This window comes from Euprymna scolopes, chromosome 12 (genome assembly GCF_053919585.1).
Source record: "Euprymna scolopes isolate OS-2025 chromosome 12, ASM5391958v1, whole genome shotgun sequence".
Lineage (NCBI taxonomy): Eukaryota > Metazoa > Mollusca > Cephalopoda > Sepiida > Sepiolidae > Euprymna > Euprymna scolopes.
The window spans coordinates 92414397-92432905 of record NC_136493.1 but is presented as its reverse complement, the minus strand read 5'-3'; the positions used below and the strand labels follow the sequence as shown (position 1 = coordinate 92432905).

Sequence of the window (18509 nt, the reverse complement as noted above, 5' to 3'; positions counted from 1 at the left end):
GACGATACTTATGTATAATACTGTGCAACCCTAAAGAAAAAGTACAGTACTGTGGCCATTTTTCTATACACAATGGCATAGACAATTCATTTCTGGCCTTCTTTTCGTTGAATTAGGTACTTTTTTCCGCAAAAGTGTCAGTTTCTGAAAATTTTGCGGAGAATCTTAATGATGTGAGAGATGAGCATTGTGAGAGATTCCATCAGGATATTTCAATGATGGAGAAACGTTTTAAATGAAAATGGAAGCCTGCCATGCTGGCAGACTATTTCTGGAATATAAAAAAGGAGGATGTCACTCAACACTAACGTATCAAGAGAAGTTGAAACTCACAATTTTGTGTTTTTCATTAATTTCATTCATAGCCAATAAAATAACAATACACGAAAACAGTGCATAATCTATAGAAATAAAAGTCAGATTAAGTATCAATATACTTTTTTTTTTTTACACAAAATCAGGTCTTATGCAGTATGTATGTATTTTTTTAAACTTGAAATTTGTCGCACAGTGCAATTTGTCATAACTCTGTCAATCTTTTTTGATAATGTCCTATACTCTCCAATATTATCCAATATTTATAGCATACACACATTGTAAGAGTGTAATTAACATTAACTATACCCAACTAACAAGAAAACAAAATATCAATAATTAAGAAGCCGCAATTTCTGAAATCTCTAAAAAGCGTGGTTCTAAATACTAATTAATCACCATTGTTTGACTGAACTCTTTGCTCAGCAATTTGCCTTAAGCTCTATGTTGGATTCTACACATCCTTCAGATCATCAAATTTATTTTCTGTTCTCAGCCGGAAATTTGGGAGGGATTGACAGAAAGACTGAAAAAACTAAACAAGTATCAAATCAAAATAAATAATATTCCAGTAACAACGTACTGCACATCTCTGAATACATCTGCCATACATTAATTAAGGAAGGTAGAACTAGGACAGTAGCGCTTAATCTATTACCATCTTTTGATAAGGTATAGCATGGAAGTTTTCTTAAGAAAATTAATTCGCATCGCTGGACGTATATTTAATATAATCAGATTTTTTTTTGCTAAAAACCCCATTTAAATCGTCCTCGATGATCTTACACATCAATATCATATTAATGCGAGTGTATCAGAGGTAGATACTTGGATCTCATAAACGACTTTTCAGATGCAATTGCGGCTGAGATAAGTATATTTGCTGATGACAACATGCTCTATTCTCAACATGCAAACAGCTTGAACAAACACATAACTAAGGCAATATCCAAATCTTCAGAAAATGGCTTTCATTTTATAATAAAATGGAGCCAAAAATGGACGTTCACATTTTATATTACCAAAACCAAATCTCCTTTCCATTATGTTTGTTGAATAATGGAACTCCCGGGCAACGGCGGGTTTCCAGGAAAGTGAAGCGGGGATTAAGCTACGATTGTTAATTGTGTTTTAATATGTGGAATGTTTACTAAGATAAATAAGATTGTGTCAAATCCATTTTAAGTCGTAATGAAAGAGTTTGGAATTTAATTTCGTAAACAAAAATATTACAGTCAACTATTTATGTAATAAAATAGAGCTGAATTTTTAATTTCATGAACAATAATTTATACTATACAATGGGATTACCTAGATGCTATGGACTGGCCTCGTTGTGTGACGTCAGTTTAACGAAAAGAAACAGTTATCATATATTGAGTGAATACACGACAGATCAGTCAGAGTTTAGAGATAGGGAGTGGATGGGAGTTTTGGCTCGGGAAAAATTTGGACTTTAAAGTTCAGTGGATTAAAGGAAATGTAGAACAGAAAGAAGCGTTTGCAACTCCGAGACTGGAAACATCAAGAAATAATGTTGTATAAATCCGAGTGTCGGCTGGTATTTAAATTTCTAAAATACGGACACACACACACGCATCCACAAAGGGACATTATATAGACTAGACGACACGAACCGCTAAACACGCACGCGTATTTATAAATGTAGTAAATGTACAGCACGGCTAAACGAGATACGCATATATATGTATATATATATATATATATATACATATATATATATATACATATATATATATACATATATATATATATACATATATATATATACATATATATATATATAATGAGATGTATATATACATATATATATATACATATATATATACATATATATATATATATATAATGAGATGTATATATATATATATACATATATATATATATACATATATATATATATATAATGAGATGTATATATATATATATAATGTATATATATATATATGTAATGTATATATATATATAATGAGATGTATATATATATATATATATAATGTATATATATATATATATATAATGTATATATATATATATATATATATATATATATATATATATATATATATAATGAGATGAATTAAATCACAGGTTAAAAAATCTTGTGATTTCAAGCCTTACAAAGTACTTTTGGGAGGTAATATTTTTGTATAAGAAAATCTCAGGCAAATAAAATTGCTCAATATACTAGGCAGAGCAAATTAAATTTACAGTTTTTATATTTAAATTTGATTCAGAAAAAATATAATTTTCAAAATAAAAATATTTTATAGACAAAAAATACAATATTTACATTAATTTAATTCATGGATTTTCAATGTAGGCTCATCTCCTCAGAGGAAAAGTCATTAGCAAAATATCAATTCTGGTTTGATAAAAAATATATTTTAAAGAATAAAAAGGGACATAGAGAAAGAAAATAAGCGTTGAAACAAAAAAGGATATAAGATTTTGGTATTCAAATAGAATTTTTATTCTTCAACAGAATAGGATAATGTTATTAGGTTCCAGATTGGTTGGAGATTCGTACATTGAAGGTAAATTATCCAATAGCATTCGATGAATCCTCTAGCGTAACATGCCGTAATCATTTGTGAATGGAGAATTCCGTCCCATTTTTGGTTATGTTATATCGGTAAAAATATGTTCTGTTTTCATAAAGTAAAATCCAACTGGTCCAAAAAATATTCAAATTAGTTAAAAAAAAACATGATAAAATCATAATAATTGAAATTTAAAACCGGTTACAGTTGTTAGTTTTGGATTGGATTTAAAACAATAATAAATAAAGCCATCAATAAATGGTATATATTTTCTTTTTTCATAAAAAACGCTTAGGCATTAAATGTAGCTGCAGAACAAAAATAGTCCTGAAGGGAATAACGAAGAAGCATGCCAGTTGTGAACTAGGGATCGATTCTTGGGACATTATCCTTCTTTATTTTCATAAATCACATTTCTGATAGAATCGTGTTCGAGATGCGAATATTTAATGATGACTCCACGCTCTATTCTCGATGCAAGGGTAGATGCAATGTATACATATCCAATGAAATTGCTGCACCCCCCGATATAAATAAACCCTAGTCTGTTGTTGAAGTGGATATAAATAGATGAGTACATGCAATGCTACCAAGACAAAGTTAATTTAATTAAACAATTATGAGAAAACCAAGTGTAATGTTTTATTTGCTCTTATCAATCTTAACCAAGATACAGTGTCATATGGACGTAAGAAGCTACTATTTGGAATAATAATTAAAACGGTACTATGTAGGGAGTTGAGTAGCGAGATGTCAGTTTATATTGCACTTCAATCTCTGCATATCAGCGCAATACGGGAAGCAGTAAAACGGAAATCTAACAGTTCGAATGAGGGAAACTATTAAGTTAGAAGGGGTTTCCGGCATTTAGGGATCTCTACAGTGAAAGGGGTAAAATTTTGCTGCTTGTTAGTCAGAGGTATTTACGTCGAGGGCGCACAAGTGCTACGAGTTCGCCAGAGCACATTCTATTAAAATAGTTGTAAAATAGGCACACGGATGGAACATTTCGGTGATGCGACAGAGGTCGTAGTTTAGTTGATTTTTTAGTCTGGAAACTTTTGTGAACTATGTTCTAGAGGGAGTAACTAATGAAAGATACACCAGCCCAAATGTGGCAACAATGATCCATGCATGGGTAAATTGTGGCTCTGTAGAGATATAGGATATTGTCAGGTCTAAATAATTTTCTGGCACGATAGAAAGCATTCAACTACTTTGCAACAACCTCAGAAATATATTAAATATATTTGTTTCAATTCATGTTGCCTGTGAATTTTATAGCTGCCAGACAGCGTATTATTATTAGGTTACCGCAAAAACAATATCGTTTTCTCACGTATGTTATTTTATATATGATTTCTGAATTAATTCAATTATATATATATATATATATATATATATATATATATATATATATATATAGCCATGTTATATATAATTTTGAAGTTCGTTTTTCGCTTTATCGAATCATATTATTCCTTACTGTTCCCAATCTCTTCATTCATTTTTTGCAGGTTTTTCGACAGCATGGACAAAATTCAAATCCGCACGATTTTTTATTCCAGTTAAAACTAGGCCGAAAAGCTACCGAGACAGTTCGTGATATCAATGATGTGTTTGAGTCAGGAACCCCTAACGAACGTGTAGCACAACGGTGGTTCAAGAAATTTCGCAATGGTGACTAGAACCACGAACATGAAGACGGTCGCGGCCGCCCGACTGCAGTTAATACCGAATATTTGAAAGCTTTAATTTATCCAACTTTAATGACTTCCTTATTTGCTTTAAATAATGAATGACTGTTGAATAGTCGACCGCGAGTTCAACAGCAACTTCTCATGTGGTATTGCGAGGATCAGCTTCAATTAAAGCGGCACTGCATGAATTGAACGATAATAAAAAAAATAGTCGTTTTGAGGTGTCTTCTACGCTCATTCTGCGCAATAAAAGCGACCCATTTCTTGACCGGATTTTGTCTAGTGGAGCCTCTACGACAACCGGCGAAGTGCGCCACAGTGGTTGGATGCCAGAGAAGCTCCACAACACTCCCGGAAGCCGAAATTGTACACAAAAAAGGTTATGTTGACTTTTTGGTGGTTTGCAGCTGGTATAATCGATCACAGCTTCTTGAATCCGAGCGAAACGATTACGGCGGAGAAATACTGCCGACAAATTGACGAAACGCATCAGAAGCTCCAACGTATGTGCCCAAGATTGGTCAATATGAAAAGGACCAATTCTCCCCCATGACAACGCTCGCCCGCATGTTGCTGAACTGACCCTCCAAGAGCTGAGCGAATTGGGCTTACGAGGCTTTGCCTGATCTGCCATATTCACCGGACCTCTCGCCCACCGATTACCACTTTTTTCAAGCATCTTAACAATTTACCGTGCGAAAAATGCTTCAAAAGCCGAGATGATACCGAATCGGCCTTCAATGATTTCATCGCTTCCAGAACTCCGGATTTCTATGCTAATGGGATAAATAAACTTGTTTCTTGTTGGCAAAAAATGTGTCGATTCTAATAGTTTTTATTTCGATTAATAAAGGTTATTATGAAAGGAGTTATGATATTTTGTAGTCGAACGTCAAAAAACGACATTATTTTAGCAGCAATCTAATAGTTATGACACTCGGTGATTGAGAAAATTTCTTGTAATTGTTAAAGGAATAAAGTTTGCTCTTAGTAACGTTGAATGTTACCAACCATTTACGGCCACTACAGACTGAAAATCTTCATCTAAGCTTTCAGCCTTTGTTTTGTATATGTGTACATCTGATTTTCCCTCGTGTCTATTAAGCAGGGATCCGATAGGAAGTTCCAAAGTTTAGCAGTTCGAGGAAAGAAACTATTAGACTAGAAGGCTTTCCACCCTCCCCACATCATGTTAGAAAATTACTAACACGAGAGAGTACCCTATATTTTTACAAAACTACAACTCGCCCACGCATGGGGTATTGTCGCGACATTTATATGTACATTGTAGGGATGGGACTTTGCTTCCTGTCGGATTAGTCAAGGTCATTTGTGTTGACGGGGATACGAATGCTTCTAGTTCGTTCGAGCACATACAATTAAAATACTTATGAAACAGGCATAGGGATTTAGTAAGTCGCCTTATTGAACGAGTGTTCGTGATCGGAGTTGGTAATATGCTTAAGCGTGAAGCTTTCAGCGTATCTTTTGACGTCTTTCCAAAGCTGCTCTAACAAGTCGATATTTCTGGCTTAACCACACAATCATATTATTGTGAGAAGGGACCCGGATTTACTCATTTCCATAACTTCAACTAGAAATAACTTTATACAATTAAGCGCATGTCTGATGAAATGCTGTCATTGTTAAATGTTAAATACCTTCATCCACGCCTCGGTTCCATGGATACATTCGCTGTAATTCGTCCAAGTGTGATTATAGACATCAAAGACGTACCACTGACCATCCTCTGTACATGTTTTTCTTGCGAATCCTGCCAGAATAAAAACAAGCAAAAATTAAAATAAATATACATCCCTCATCTATTATGTAATGGGTACTTGCCAATCTGATGTGTGTATAGAATAAATGCATGAAACTCAAAAACTACACAAGACACACCAAAAAAGCTGAAATATTCTTAATTCAATGTTGCCTCTGATAGAATATGAACACATCTCTTGTAATATGCATACTTTGGGTGTTAACAAGAACACAGTTTATCGAGGGGAGGGGGTCAGATTATTATTTTCGAATGTATTTTGTTTGAATTCAAGTACTATGAAAATATTCATAGACTCAGCTTATTGTATAATAGTGGGTTTTCTCGAATAAAAATGTTTTATCAATAATTTCACTGATCGATTATTTCAGCAATATACACGTGAAAACACACACACACACACACACACACACACACACACACACACACACACACACACACACGGGCAACGCCGGGTACCCATGCTAGTATATCTATATATCTAAAAAAAGTGAAAGTTAAGGAGGTCAAAGTTCAACGATTTGACCTTTGAGAACTCTACCAAAGTCCTCCGACAATTTGGGGTCTAAACACTTGAAATTTTAGATATAGGTTCCTTGGACAGAGATCTAACTTAATAACTTGATTTGAGCCCAAAACAATAAATGTTAAGGTGTCATAATAGGGGTCAAAGTAAAAAAAATTGACCGCCTCGGTCTCTACCAAATTACTCAGACAATTTCTGGTCTAAACATTTGAAATTTTAGATAAAGTGTATTCAGAGATAGGGCAAGCTTTTTAATCGGTTTGGGTCGAAATTTTGAGCTACCAATATATAAATGTATGTATGTGTATGTTTGCATGTCTGCCTAAAACTTTCGGCAGAGGCGACAGATTTTTACGAGATCAGTATCGTTTTGAAGATCGACCTTTCAGACGACAAATATCCAAAAATTGATTAAAAACATTAATATCTTCATCTTCAAGTTGGCACTTTTCTACAAGGGGGTCGCTTTTTTCGCCGATATATTCGAAAGTTATCCTCTCCTTTCGAATTTTTAGCATTAATTAAAACCTACGTCACTTCCGATTTGGCGGTGGTCGTAACAGCAAAGACGTCAGTTTTTTTTCCTGTTCTTTTCCTCCTTTGCGGTACGGGTTCGAGCCTGCCTTCCTACTACCGCTTTTTTTTTTGCTTAACATACATCTCCAAACACCAGGGCAACGCCGGGCATCCATACTAGTATATATATATATATATATATATATATATATATATATATATATATATATATATATATATATATACTAGCATTTCATCTCGGCGTTACCTGGGTGTTTGCAGGTGTATGTTGAGAAAAAAAAAACAAACAAACAAAAACGGTCATTTTTTAAAACTTTGACCCCTATTATTCCCTCTTCACATTTATTGTTTTGGGCTCAACTCAAGTTATTAAGTTAGGTCCATGTTAAAAGAATCTATTTCCAAAATTTCAAGTGTTTAGACCAAAAATTGTGGGAGGAGTTTGGTAGAGTTCTCAAAGGTCAAATCGTTGAACTTTGACCCCTTAACAGCCAAATTTCTGGCCGAAGATGGGTTACAAAGATTTTCCCAAACCTCAATACTCTATATATTGAATTCCGAGTCTGTAGACTGAAAATTGACAGAGTTATTCCATAGGGAAATGTACACAGACGGACAGACACACATACACAGACAGACACTTTCACTTTTATAGATATACTAGCATTTCAGGCCGGCGTTGCCCGAGTGTTTCGAGCTGTATGTTGAAAGCGGTCAATTTTTTAACTTTGACCCTGTTATGATCACTTAACATTTATTGTTTTGAACTCTAATCAAGTTATTAAGTTAAATCCATGTCTAAGGAATCTACATCTAAAATTTTAAGTGTTTAGACCCAAAATTGTCGGAGGAGTTTAGTAGAGTTTTCAAAGGTCAAATCGTTGAACTTTGACCCCTTAACAGCCAAATGTCTGCCCGAAAACGCATTACAAAGATTTTCTCATATCTCAATACTCTGTATATCAAATTTCGAGTCCGTAGACTGAAAATTAATAGAGTTATTGCGTAGGGAAATGTACACAGACAGACAGACACACACACATACACACACACACACACTTTCACTTATATATATATATATATATTTATATATATATATATATATATATATATATATATATATATATATATATATTATGGAAAAATGCGCGCATGAAAAGTAATAATCTTAAGATTTTATTAAACCTGGAAAAGTAAAGTACAAGATATTCTAGTAAAGTGAAAAATAAGAATTTTTTAGACTTAAAATATTGCAGCTAAAAATAAAATTTGAATATTGATAAATATTTTATTTATTATTTGCATATGTTGTTGTTTATTGTTGAGTTAGAAAGGGTGTCAGTCGCTGGATTGAACTTATTTCCCCCCTATTATTTGCATATATTTATGTAGTGAAAATTGTTTTAATAAAATTAATTCATTAGTTAGTTAGTTAGTAGATGGAATAATTAATTTTATAATTTACATAAAAATTAATAATTTTATTATATCATAATTAGGATCATTTAATTCTTTCTTACTCATAATATACAAAAAAAGTTATGCAAAATAAAAAAAGCGTTAGTCACTTATGTACTTACTCTCCTGTTTGTGAACCCACATATTTTGTTGTAACTTTTTTTCTACTGAACCAATTTTCGAAATTTTTTTCAAAATGCAGCTAATGAGGTGTTCTATCCAACTATATAACCTGTGTGAAATTTGGTTGCGAACGGAATTAGTAGTGGGAGTTTGAATGTGTCTCGATTCATTCAATTTCGGACTTAAGCATATATTCAACCACTACCGTGGTTGAATGATATATTCCAGGTAGAGAGATGTCCAAGAACGAAGAGTAATTGAATTTTAACAAAGGTCACGATAGTGCTTAATCAAAGAGAGAAAATTATATATATATATATATATATATATATATATATATATATATATATATATATATATTATTCTTTATGTAAATACAATCATATTTTGCTACGATGTGCAGAACGTTTCGATCATAATAGATCTCATCAGGCAAGAAAAAACAAAAGTTCAAAAGTTCAAAATAGTTCAAGCCAATTTTTAATTTTAGAGGAGATATATTTTGCCATGACTGGCGTAAGCGAGGTCAAAAGATACATATAAAGATATATAGAGTGAGCGTGGAGCGAGGTTAAAAGATCTTATATATATATGTATATATATATATTTTATATATATATATATATATATATATATATATATATATATATATATATATATATATATATATATATGTGTGTGTGTGTGTGTGTGTGTGTGTGTGTGTGTTGTAACGATTAATCGGAATCGGGAATAAAGAAAAATCGGAACTTTTTTGGGTTATCAGAATCGGAAAAATTTACGCCTGTTTTACGATGCTCAAAACGATTCTATTTATTGTTTTTATTTCTTTGTTTTTGTTTAAACCTTATTTTCCACTGCTCGTAATAACGATGAAATGGTACATAGTCATTGATTTTAAACTACCAACAAAAATAAAATCTTCAGGTCACACCTATAACGATATTTTTACATAAGTGAAAATATATGCATATATCGCATGTTTTTTTTTTCTGTAATCCGAGAAAAAGAACAATTAAATGTTTAGAAATTAAAAAAAAGGGATCGGAATTGATTATTGTATTGGAATCAGGAAAAATATTGAAATCGTCCCACCACTGATGAATATTGTATAAACTTATTTATACATTAAGCTGTGCCTTTGTCCAAATCTAGTTACCCAAGGCCACAGTAAATATAATTGTTACATTAGATTAGCAATTTCCTGATGAACCCACCCTTAAGTAAGACACTTTATCAAATTTCCAATACTAACGCTTATTATGATACTATCCCACTGATTACTGTACACGCAATAACCCTTATCCCCGAGTGGCTTTCGGGCCTTGATAAGTGGTAAGCTCCACGTAAAAAAAGATGTATTTCTTACGTGCGAGCAAATCCAATATAATAATAATAATAATAATAATAATACAAACTAAAATTACTTGACTACAATCCGGCCAAGAATACATTGCCTGTGGCCTGAGGGAGGATGACTTTGAATGAAGTCACAGCCGACAAATGCATGCAGATATGTAATAAACTTGTTCGTAAAAAATGCATAATAAAATGCAGCTTGGTATTGCGCACTATTTTATAAACTTTTCATAGCTTCATTGGATTATTTTTCTATGAACCAATAAACATATATAGATATCTTCTATACTCCTATAAATTCGTTTTTCTTTTGTGTATATTGATATTCATATTAAAAAGCCTATTTTCTATTTATTTAAAAAGAAAATACAATTTTCTTATATATGGCTTGTGGAAATGCATTCACTAGAAAAAGATCTAGCGAATTTGCATATTCTTTTAAACATTCATTTTAATTAATTCCCTATTAGTTGCTTCGGTTTTCTAATGAGATAATCATCTTTATTTAACTATTACGTAATTATATTCATGCAGATATTCTACATGATTTATACTTGCATAATATTTGCGAAAAATACAGTAAACAACAAATTGTTTCCATATGTATTTATGTATACGCATATGTTTTTGTTTAATCTATCTATCTATCTATAAATGTGAACGTGTCTGCGTATCTGTCTGTCTGTGTATCTGTGTGTCTGTGTGTCTGTGTGTCTGTGTGTGTCCATTTCCCTACGGAATAACGCTGTCAATTTGAAGTCTACAGATTCGAAATTTGATATACAGGCTACTGAGATTTGGGAACATCAATGTGATCGGTTTTCAGCCAGAAATTTGTCGATTAAGGGGTCAAAGTTCAACAATTTTACCTTTGAGAACTCTACCAATCTCCTCCGACAAATTTGGGTCTAAACACTTGAAATTTTCGATATAGGTTCCTTGGACATGGATTTAACTTAATAACTTGATTTGAGCCGAAAACAATAAATGTTAAGGGGTCATAATAGAGGGCAAAGTTAAAAAAATTGACTGCTTTTTTTTTGCTCAACATACACCTCCAAATACCCGGGCAACGCCGGGCATCCATACTAGTATATCTATAAAAGTGAACGTCTCTGTGTATCTGTCTGTCTGTGTATCTGTATGTCTGTGTGTCTGTATGTACATTTCCCTACGGAATAACTTTGTCAATTTTTAGTTTAGTCTACAGACTCGAAATTTAATATACAGGGTACTATGATTTGGGAAAATCTATGTGATCGGTTTTCAGCCAGAAATTTTGCTGGTAAGGGGTTAAAGTTCAACGATTTGACCTTTGCGAACTCTACCAAACTCCTCCCACAATTTTGGGTCTAAACACTTGAAATTTTCGATATAGGTTCCTTGGACATGGATATAACTTAATAACTTGATTTGAGCCCAAAACAATAAATGTGAGGAGGTCATAATAGGGGTCAAATTTAAAAAAACTTACCGTTTTTGTATTTTTTTTTATCTTAGCATACATCTCACACCCGGAAAACGCCGGGTACCCATGCTAGTATATCTATAAAAGTGAACGTGTCTGTGTATCTGTCTGTGTGTCTGTCTGTGTACATTTCCCTTGTCATTAACTCTGTCAATTTTAAGTCTACATACTCGAAATTTGATATAAAGGGTACTGAGGTGTTGGAAAGTCGATGTGATCGGTGTTCGTCCAGAAAATTGGCGATTAAATGGTCAAAGTTCAACGATTTGAACCTTGAGAACTCTACCAAACTCCTCCGCTAAATCTTGTTGGTCATGAGATTCGAACCCAACCTTTTAATATATATATATATATATATATATATATATATATATATATATATATATATATATATATATATATATATGTATAGTATGTTATAAAAAATATATGGTGATTAAGCTACACTGAATATTCCGCGTTTCATCCACTCTAAGTTTGCGCATAAATTTTTACTTTCGTATATTAATTTTATGTGAGTAAATGAAGTATATATATATATATATATATATATATATATATATATATATATATATATATATATATAGTGCCAGCAAAAAGAAAGTCCGCACTTGTAACTTTTTCAAAAACTGCAAATTTAAGCTAAATTTAATGTAATTGTTTAAACAACCTCTACATCATTTGATTCGCCTTTTATTCCTCCACAATTTTACCTGTTCATATTTTACTTTTAATTGAAATATTCTGGTGTTCACGTCAATTTTAAAAAATAACTTCAAATTGAGGAAGCAAAAAGAAAGTCCGCAGCAATAAATTCGCTTTAAATTAGCTTCAATTGTCTCCTCTAAATCGGTTTAAATATCCAGCAATAGGCAACAAACATCTCGTAATTGTGGTTGGTCCAGGTTATACAACGTAACATTTAGTCCATATGCCACGATATTCTCTTAGTGATCGTCAGGAGCTCATTAATCTCCACCTTTCTAGTTTATCCAATCGAGAAATCGACTGCAGATTGAAATATGATGTGAAAACGGTACGAAAGACTGTGCAAAAGGACCAAAACACGGGCAATGTTCGTGATGCCCCTAAATATAGTCGTACTAGAGTTACTTCTAACAGGGAAGATAATGCTATCAAGATCCGCAGCTTAAGAAACAGATTTGAAACGGCTCCTAAAATTCAACAACAGCGCAGTCTTGTTAAAAAGTGCTCTATTTCTACTGTCAAGAACAGATTAAAGGAATTTAATTTGCGAGGATATGTTGCAAGACGCAAGCCAATAATTTCTATAAAGAACAGAAAGCGCCGTCTGGACTCTTCATATTGGTCAAAAGTGTTTTTTAACGACGAAAGCAAGTTCAGTAGGCTAGGTAGTGATGGTAGTCCGTCGGAGGAAAGATGAAGAATTTAATTCTAGGTACTCAATTTCAACGCTGCAAGGTGGTGGAGGTTCAGTTTTGGTGTGAGGCATTATTAGTACCAATGGCACAGGGCATATAGTTCGCTTGCAAGGTCGAATTAATTCGACCAAGTACGTTAATATGTTGACTGAGCATTTTCTACCCCACTTTGGTTGGAATTTGGATGATAATCCCATCTTCATGCAGGATAATGCCCCCATTCACACAGCTGGCAATATAAAGAGGTTCCTGGAAGAGCATGGATGCATGAGGTAAACGAAGTTCCAACAATATTATTGGAAATTCCTTCTAAAAAGTTTTGCTTTCATTTGTGTCTTCATATATAGCTAGCTAGATAGATAGAGATACAGATAGATGATGTGTTTTAATCTTAGAGATTGTCACGTGATTTAATTACCCGATGTTGACTGCATTAAAGGTTTTACTTTTTATTTGTATGCACAACACACACATTAGTGAAATTCTATTATACATGATTAATCTAAAATATGATTAATCCTCGATGTTGTTGTGTATTTTATCCGATCCTTTAAAAGCATTCCATATTAGCAATCGTCTTAACTTGAATAGCTCGTCAGTAAGAAGTCGAGTTGTTAGCTTAAATGATATGTGGTCCACTTTATAAAATACGAGAATATGTTGATTATAAATATATATATATATATATATATATATATATATATATATATATATATATATATATATAGTCACCGCTTACCTAGGATAATGAGTTTCAGGTGAGATAAAACTGTGATGATCAGTGATGGTAGAACTTGGATAGAAACTAATTTTTAAGAGGACGCCTCAACAAAAATATGATTACGTTAGACTTGAAAACGACCATTTAACAGTCAGCTAGAAATGCGCTCCACAGTACCGTATTCCGTCTTGGGGGAAAAATATGAAATTTTCGTTTAGTTTTAGGCGCAGGTAGATAGTCAAGGCAATTGCTGATAGCGGTTTTAGCTAATCGAGTGTTTGCTGTGGATGTTTTACATGTGTCATAGAGAGAAGCTTAATCGAGAACTTATGCATTTAATACGGTTGATTAACGAAATTGCGGGGTAGGGGCAGCGATGATATTTGGCTTCAGATACGCAAGTAAATCCAGCCTTTCTCTTACCTTTTGGGTCGAATCTGTGTATATACTGTGGGCAAGGGAGTTCAGCAACCCGGCCGGCTGGCGTGTCGGGCCAACATAAAATTCCATCCCATGTCCGGTTGCAAAATAAACCTACAAATATAGTAACGATGATATTTTCAGAATGAAAGATAGGTAACAACGTGACAACAAAAAACGAAAACCCTGCCTAAAAAAAAAAAACACCCAACAAATTCAAAACCCGAAGAAAACACACAAAATAAAACAAAACATTAAAACAAAACACACAAAACAAACACACCTGTACACTTTTTAATTGAATTTTTTTCGACGAGATTTTTATGAATGTACGAAATCTCGTATCTGAGCAGTAACTGTAGAAATATCTTGCAACGGTAAGATTCTGAGAGGGGAGAAATAAGAGTCTGTATTATTTGTATTCTTCAGACTTCTGTTCTCATATTGCGTGTTCTTCATTTAAATCTTGTCGAACTCGGGAATCTTTCTGTCGAACCTTTTCTATCGAACTCGGGAATCTTTCTGTCCAACCTTTCTTATCGAATTCGAGAATCTTCTGTTGAACCGTTTCTGTTGAGCCCAGGTATTTGCACTTTATTTGATTCACCTTCCGTCAGCAATGACTGGATAAAAGTCCTAAGTAATTCATAGTTGTAATTTGAATGTCGCTAGTTTTGAGAATTGTACGTTCGGCTACCAGAAGAGTGAACCTTTACAAATGAATTTAACGTACGTTGTTCACTTTATTAAAATTGTAAAAGTTTGTAGTTCTTGATATAAAAAGTGACAACAAACTAATTCTGCTTAAGATTCCATACCATATGTTAAAGCAGACTTCAATGGCGTTGTTTTCTCAGGTTTTGTTGCTGCGATGTATTCATCACAGCTCGGAACCTTTTTGACCCTTTAATATTCCCGATATTCATAAACGACCTCCCTGATAAAAGTATGTCCCAGATGGGCATATTTGCTCATGATAACACGCTCTATGATCGACACGAAGGAAAAAAAACGATTGTACACATATCCAAAGAAACTTTTGGTTTGTAGTGAAATGAGCTGTAATTTGATTTGCTGCTACTAAGACTAAGCTCCTTTCCTTTAACGATTTTTGCATTTCTTTTTACTGTTATGTCACCCCAAGGCACAGCGCAACTTTGACGTAAGGGGTTACTATTTGACACCAAATTTACAGGGATACTATGTAGGGAATTGTGCAGCGTGATGTTTATTCACATTACACTTGAACTTCTGCATGTTAATACAGTAAGAGACGTATGAAACATTTTCGGCATATAGGGATTTTTACAGGGTAGGAATAGGATTTTGCTGTCTGATGGGTTAGTCGGTGATATTTATGTCGAGGGGGTACATGTGCTTTGAGTTCGTCAGAGCACATGCCATTAAAATACTTGTAAAACAGTAAAGAAATTAGCGATGGGTCAGGAGTGGGAGTTTGGTAGCTAGTGCGCGACTTATTACGTTAGGTGAAACTTTTTTGGACATTGTTTAGGAGCAAGAGACTAATAGCAGATGCATCAGCTCAACTATGGCTACAATAGTCCATGCAGGGTCGAATAGTGGCTTTGTAAGTAGGGAGGATGCAACTAGGTGCAAGAAATCTTCTAATACGATAGAGAGAGTCTACTTTCTTTGCAGCAATCTTGGCAATGTATTTGTTCCCATTCATGTTGCCTAAGAACGTTAAGTCGAGGAATTTGAACGTACTTTTAGGTGATGTATCATTAGACATGGGAGTTACATTTACAAGGCACCTTCTTAACCGCCGATTGTCATTATACATAACATCGTATATGAGAACTCGCCGTTCAAACTCTTCGGCTTAACCTATACAGGTAACATGGATGGGAAAAATACATCGAGGACACTGCCAAGATTGCTGCAAAGAAAGTTGGCTTCCTATACTGCACTGGAAAATTACTTACATCTGAGACTTTCTTATATCTTTACTAAGCCACCATTCGCTTATACATGGATCATTGTTGCCACATCCATGCAGGGACATCTTCCACTAGTCTCGCCCTCGTAGATAGCCCCTCCCCAAAGTGTCAACTCTAATAGATCTCGCACTATCAGGCAAGTACGACCCCTCCTGTGTCAGATTTATAAGAACTTAAATAGAACAGGTTCTGATGAACTCATAACACTTGTGCCCTAGCAACGTAAAAAACCCCGTCACACTTGTGAAGCAGCAAAACGCCCACCCCTTCATCATTGAGATCCCAAGATGTCGGAAAGTTGCTTCCCTCGGGATCCTAGACCTTGAAATTATTTTCTTGTTCCCTGCTTCTCACTGCACTAACATGCAGAATTTTAAATGTAATGTGAATAGATATTTTGTATCTCAACTCCTTACATAGTCAACTAGCTCGATCCCAAATAGTAGCCCTTTACTTCTAACTTACAATATACCTTGTTTGGGGCACATAAGAGCAAAAGTCTAAAAATAACGTATTTTGTTTTTGTGAGAATCCATGTTGATACTCTTTATATTTTATGACGCATATTCACTAATTTCTTTTAAGTTGATTAATTTAGTTTTATATTTTACGGCATAGAAAGTTTCCGTGTTTTAATGAATGATAAAATACAATGCAGATTGTTAAACGGTTCATTGCAAATCATTTACAGAATAAAATTTTTTAACTTGTCCATAGTTAGTTCGATATAGATTGTTTTGAGTCGTCCTGAACCTCTACTTTCCACTGGTAATTAAGGCAGCCCACTCAGGAGAGGTGTGGTTAGAGATTGCGCAACTCTTGTCACAAAAATTCCACGCGCAGGTACCCTTGCAGTGGGTATTCATAGTCTGTCAAAAATGAAGGAAGATAAAGAGAGTGGGGAAGAGGAGAGAGAGAGAGAGAGAAAGAGAGAGAAAGAGAGAGAGAGAGAGAGAGAGAGAGAGCGAGAGCGGTATAATTAAAAAACAAAAATAATAAATTGTAGTCAAAGACGCTACAATGGAATTCTACAATAGCACATTAAAAGTTATTAGTTAGAAGTAAAGTTTAATTTTTCAGCTTAAATGCTATTTGAGTCTGACTTAGAAAATCCGACGAAATAACTTTATGTATTAGATATATCATTTTGCAGGTTTTGGTAATCGAAAAGTAATAACAAACTAATTAGTTTTCAAAGTGCATACTACTTAGTACTCCGTATCATAGATTGGAGAGGGGTTAAAAATATTAATCTGCACTAATGCACATAGCTGACCACAATGACGTTCTTTTCTCGGGTCTTGTGCTGCAACGTATTCATCACTGCTCAGAGTATAACGTTTTCATTTTTCTGAGAATTCATGTGGATGTTCCTTACATTCATAAGATGACGCATATTCATCTCATCGACTGATTTCTTTGAAAGATAATTAATTTGGTTACATGTTTTACGGCATATCAACATCGAATTACCGAACGATAAGATACAATACATGTTGTAAACGGTTCATTGCACGATTGTTTGTTGTATTAAAATAGTTAATTTGTTATTAGATAAATAGAGGTAGAAATAAAAAGATAGGGAGAGAGATAAACAGAGAGAAAGAGAAAGCGAAGTAGAGATTTGAACTCGGCTCGCCAATTTTATAGTCAGTGTCGGTATTATACTGTACGTCGATATCTATATATCTATAAAAGTGAAAGTGTATGTCTGTCTGTCTGTCTGTCTGTGTGTCTGTGTCTGTCTCTGTACATTTCCCTACACAATAACTCTGTCAACTTTCAGTCGACAGACTCGAAATTTCATATACAGGAGAGTGAGATTTGGGAAAATCTTTGTAATCGGTTTTCAGCCAGAAATTTTGCTGTTAAGGGAGTCAAAGTTCAATTTTGGGTATAAACAATTGAAATTTTAGATATAAGTTCCTTGGACATGGACCTAACGTAATAACTTGATTTGAGCCCAAAACAATAAATGTTAAGGAGTAATAATAGGGGTCAAAGTTAAATAAATTTGACCTCTGCGGTCTCTACCAAATTACTCAGACAATTTCTGGTCTAAAAAATTGAAATTTTACATAAAGTGTATTCAGAGATAGGGCAAGTTTTTTAATCGGTTTGGGCTGAAAATTTGAGCTACAAATATATAAATCTATGAATGTATGTTTGCA

At 33.7% G+C, this 18509-nt stretch overlaps 1 protein-coding gene across 2 annotated transcripts in view; it reads right to left on the bottom strand.

The window, feature by feature from the left end:
* LOC145291420 (secretin receptor-like) overlaps window positions 1–18509 on the bottom strand; it is a 480255-nt gene that overhangs the window by 93875 nt on the left and 367871 nt on the right. For both annotated transcript variants that reach the window (XM_080137246.1, XM_080137247.1), the window contains exons 3-4: window positions 14381–14491; window positions 6241–6353 (exon numbers count right to left, since the gene is read on the bottom strand). In XM_080137246.1, the coding sequence (XP_079993372.1) occupies window positions 6241–6353; window positions 14381–14491 (224 nt within the window). The remainder of the gene's footprint in view (window positions 1–6240; window positions 6354–14380; window positions 14492–18509) is intronic.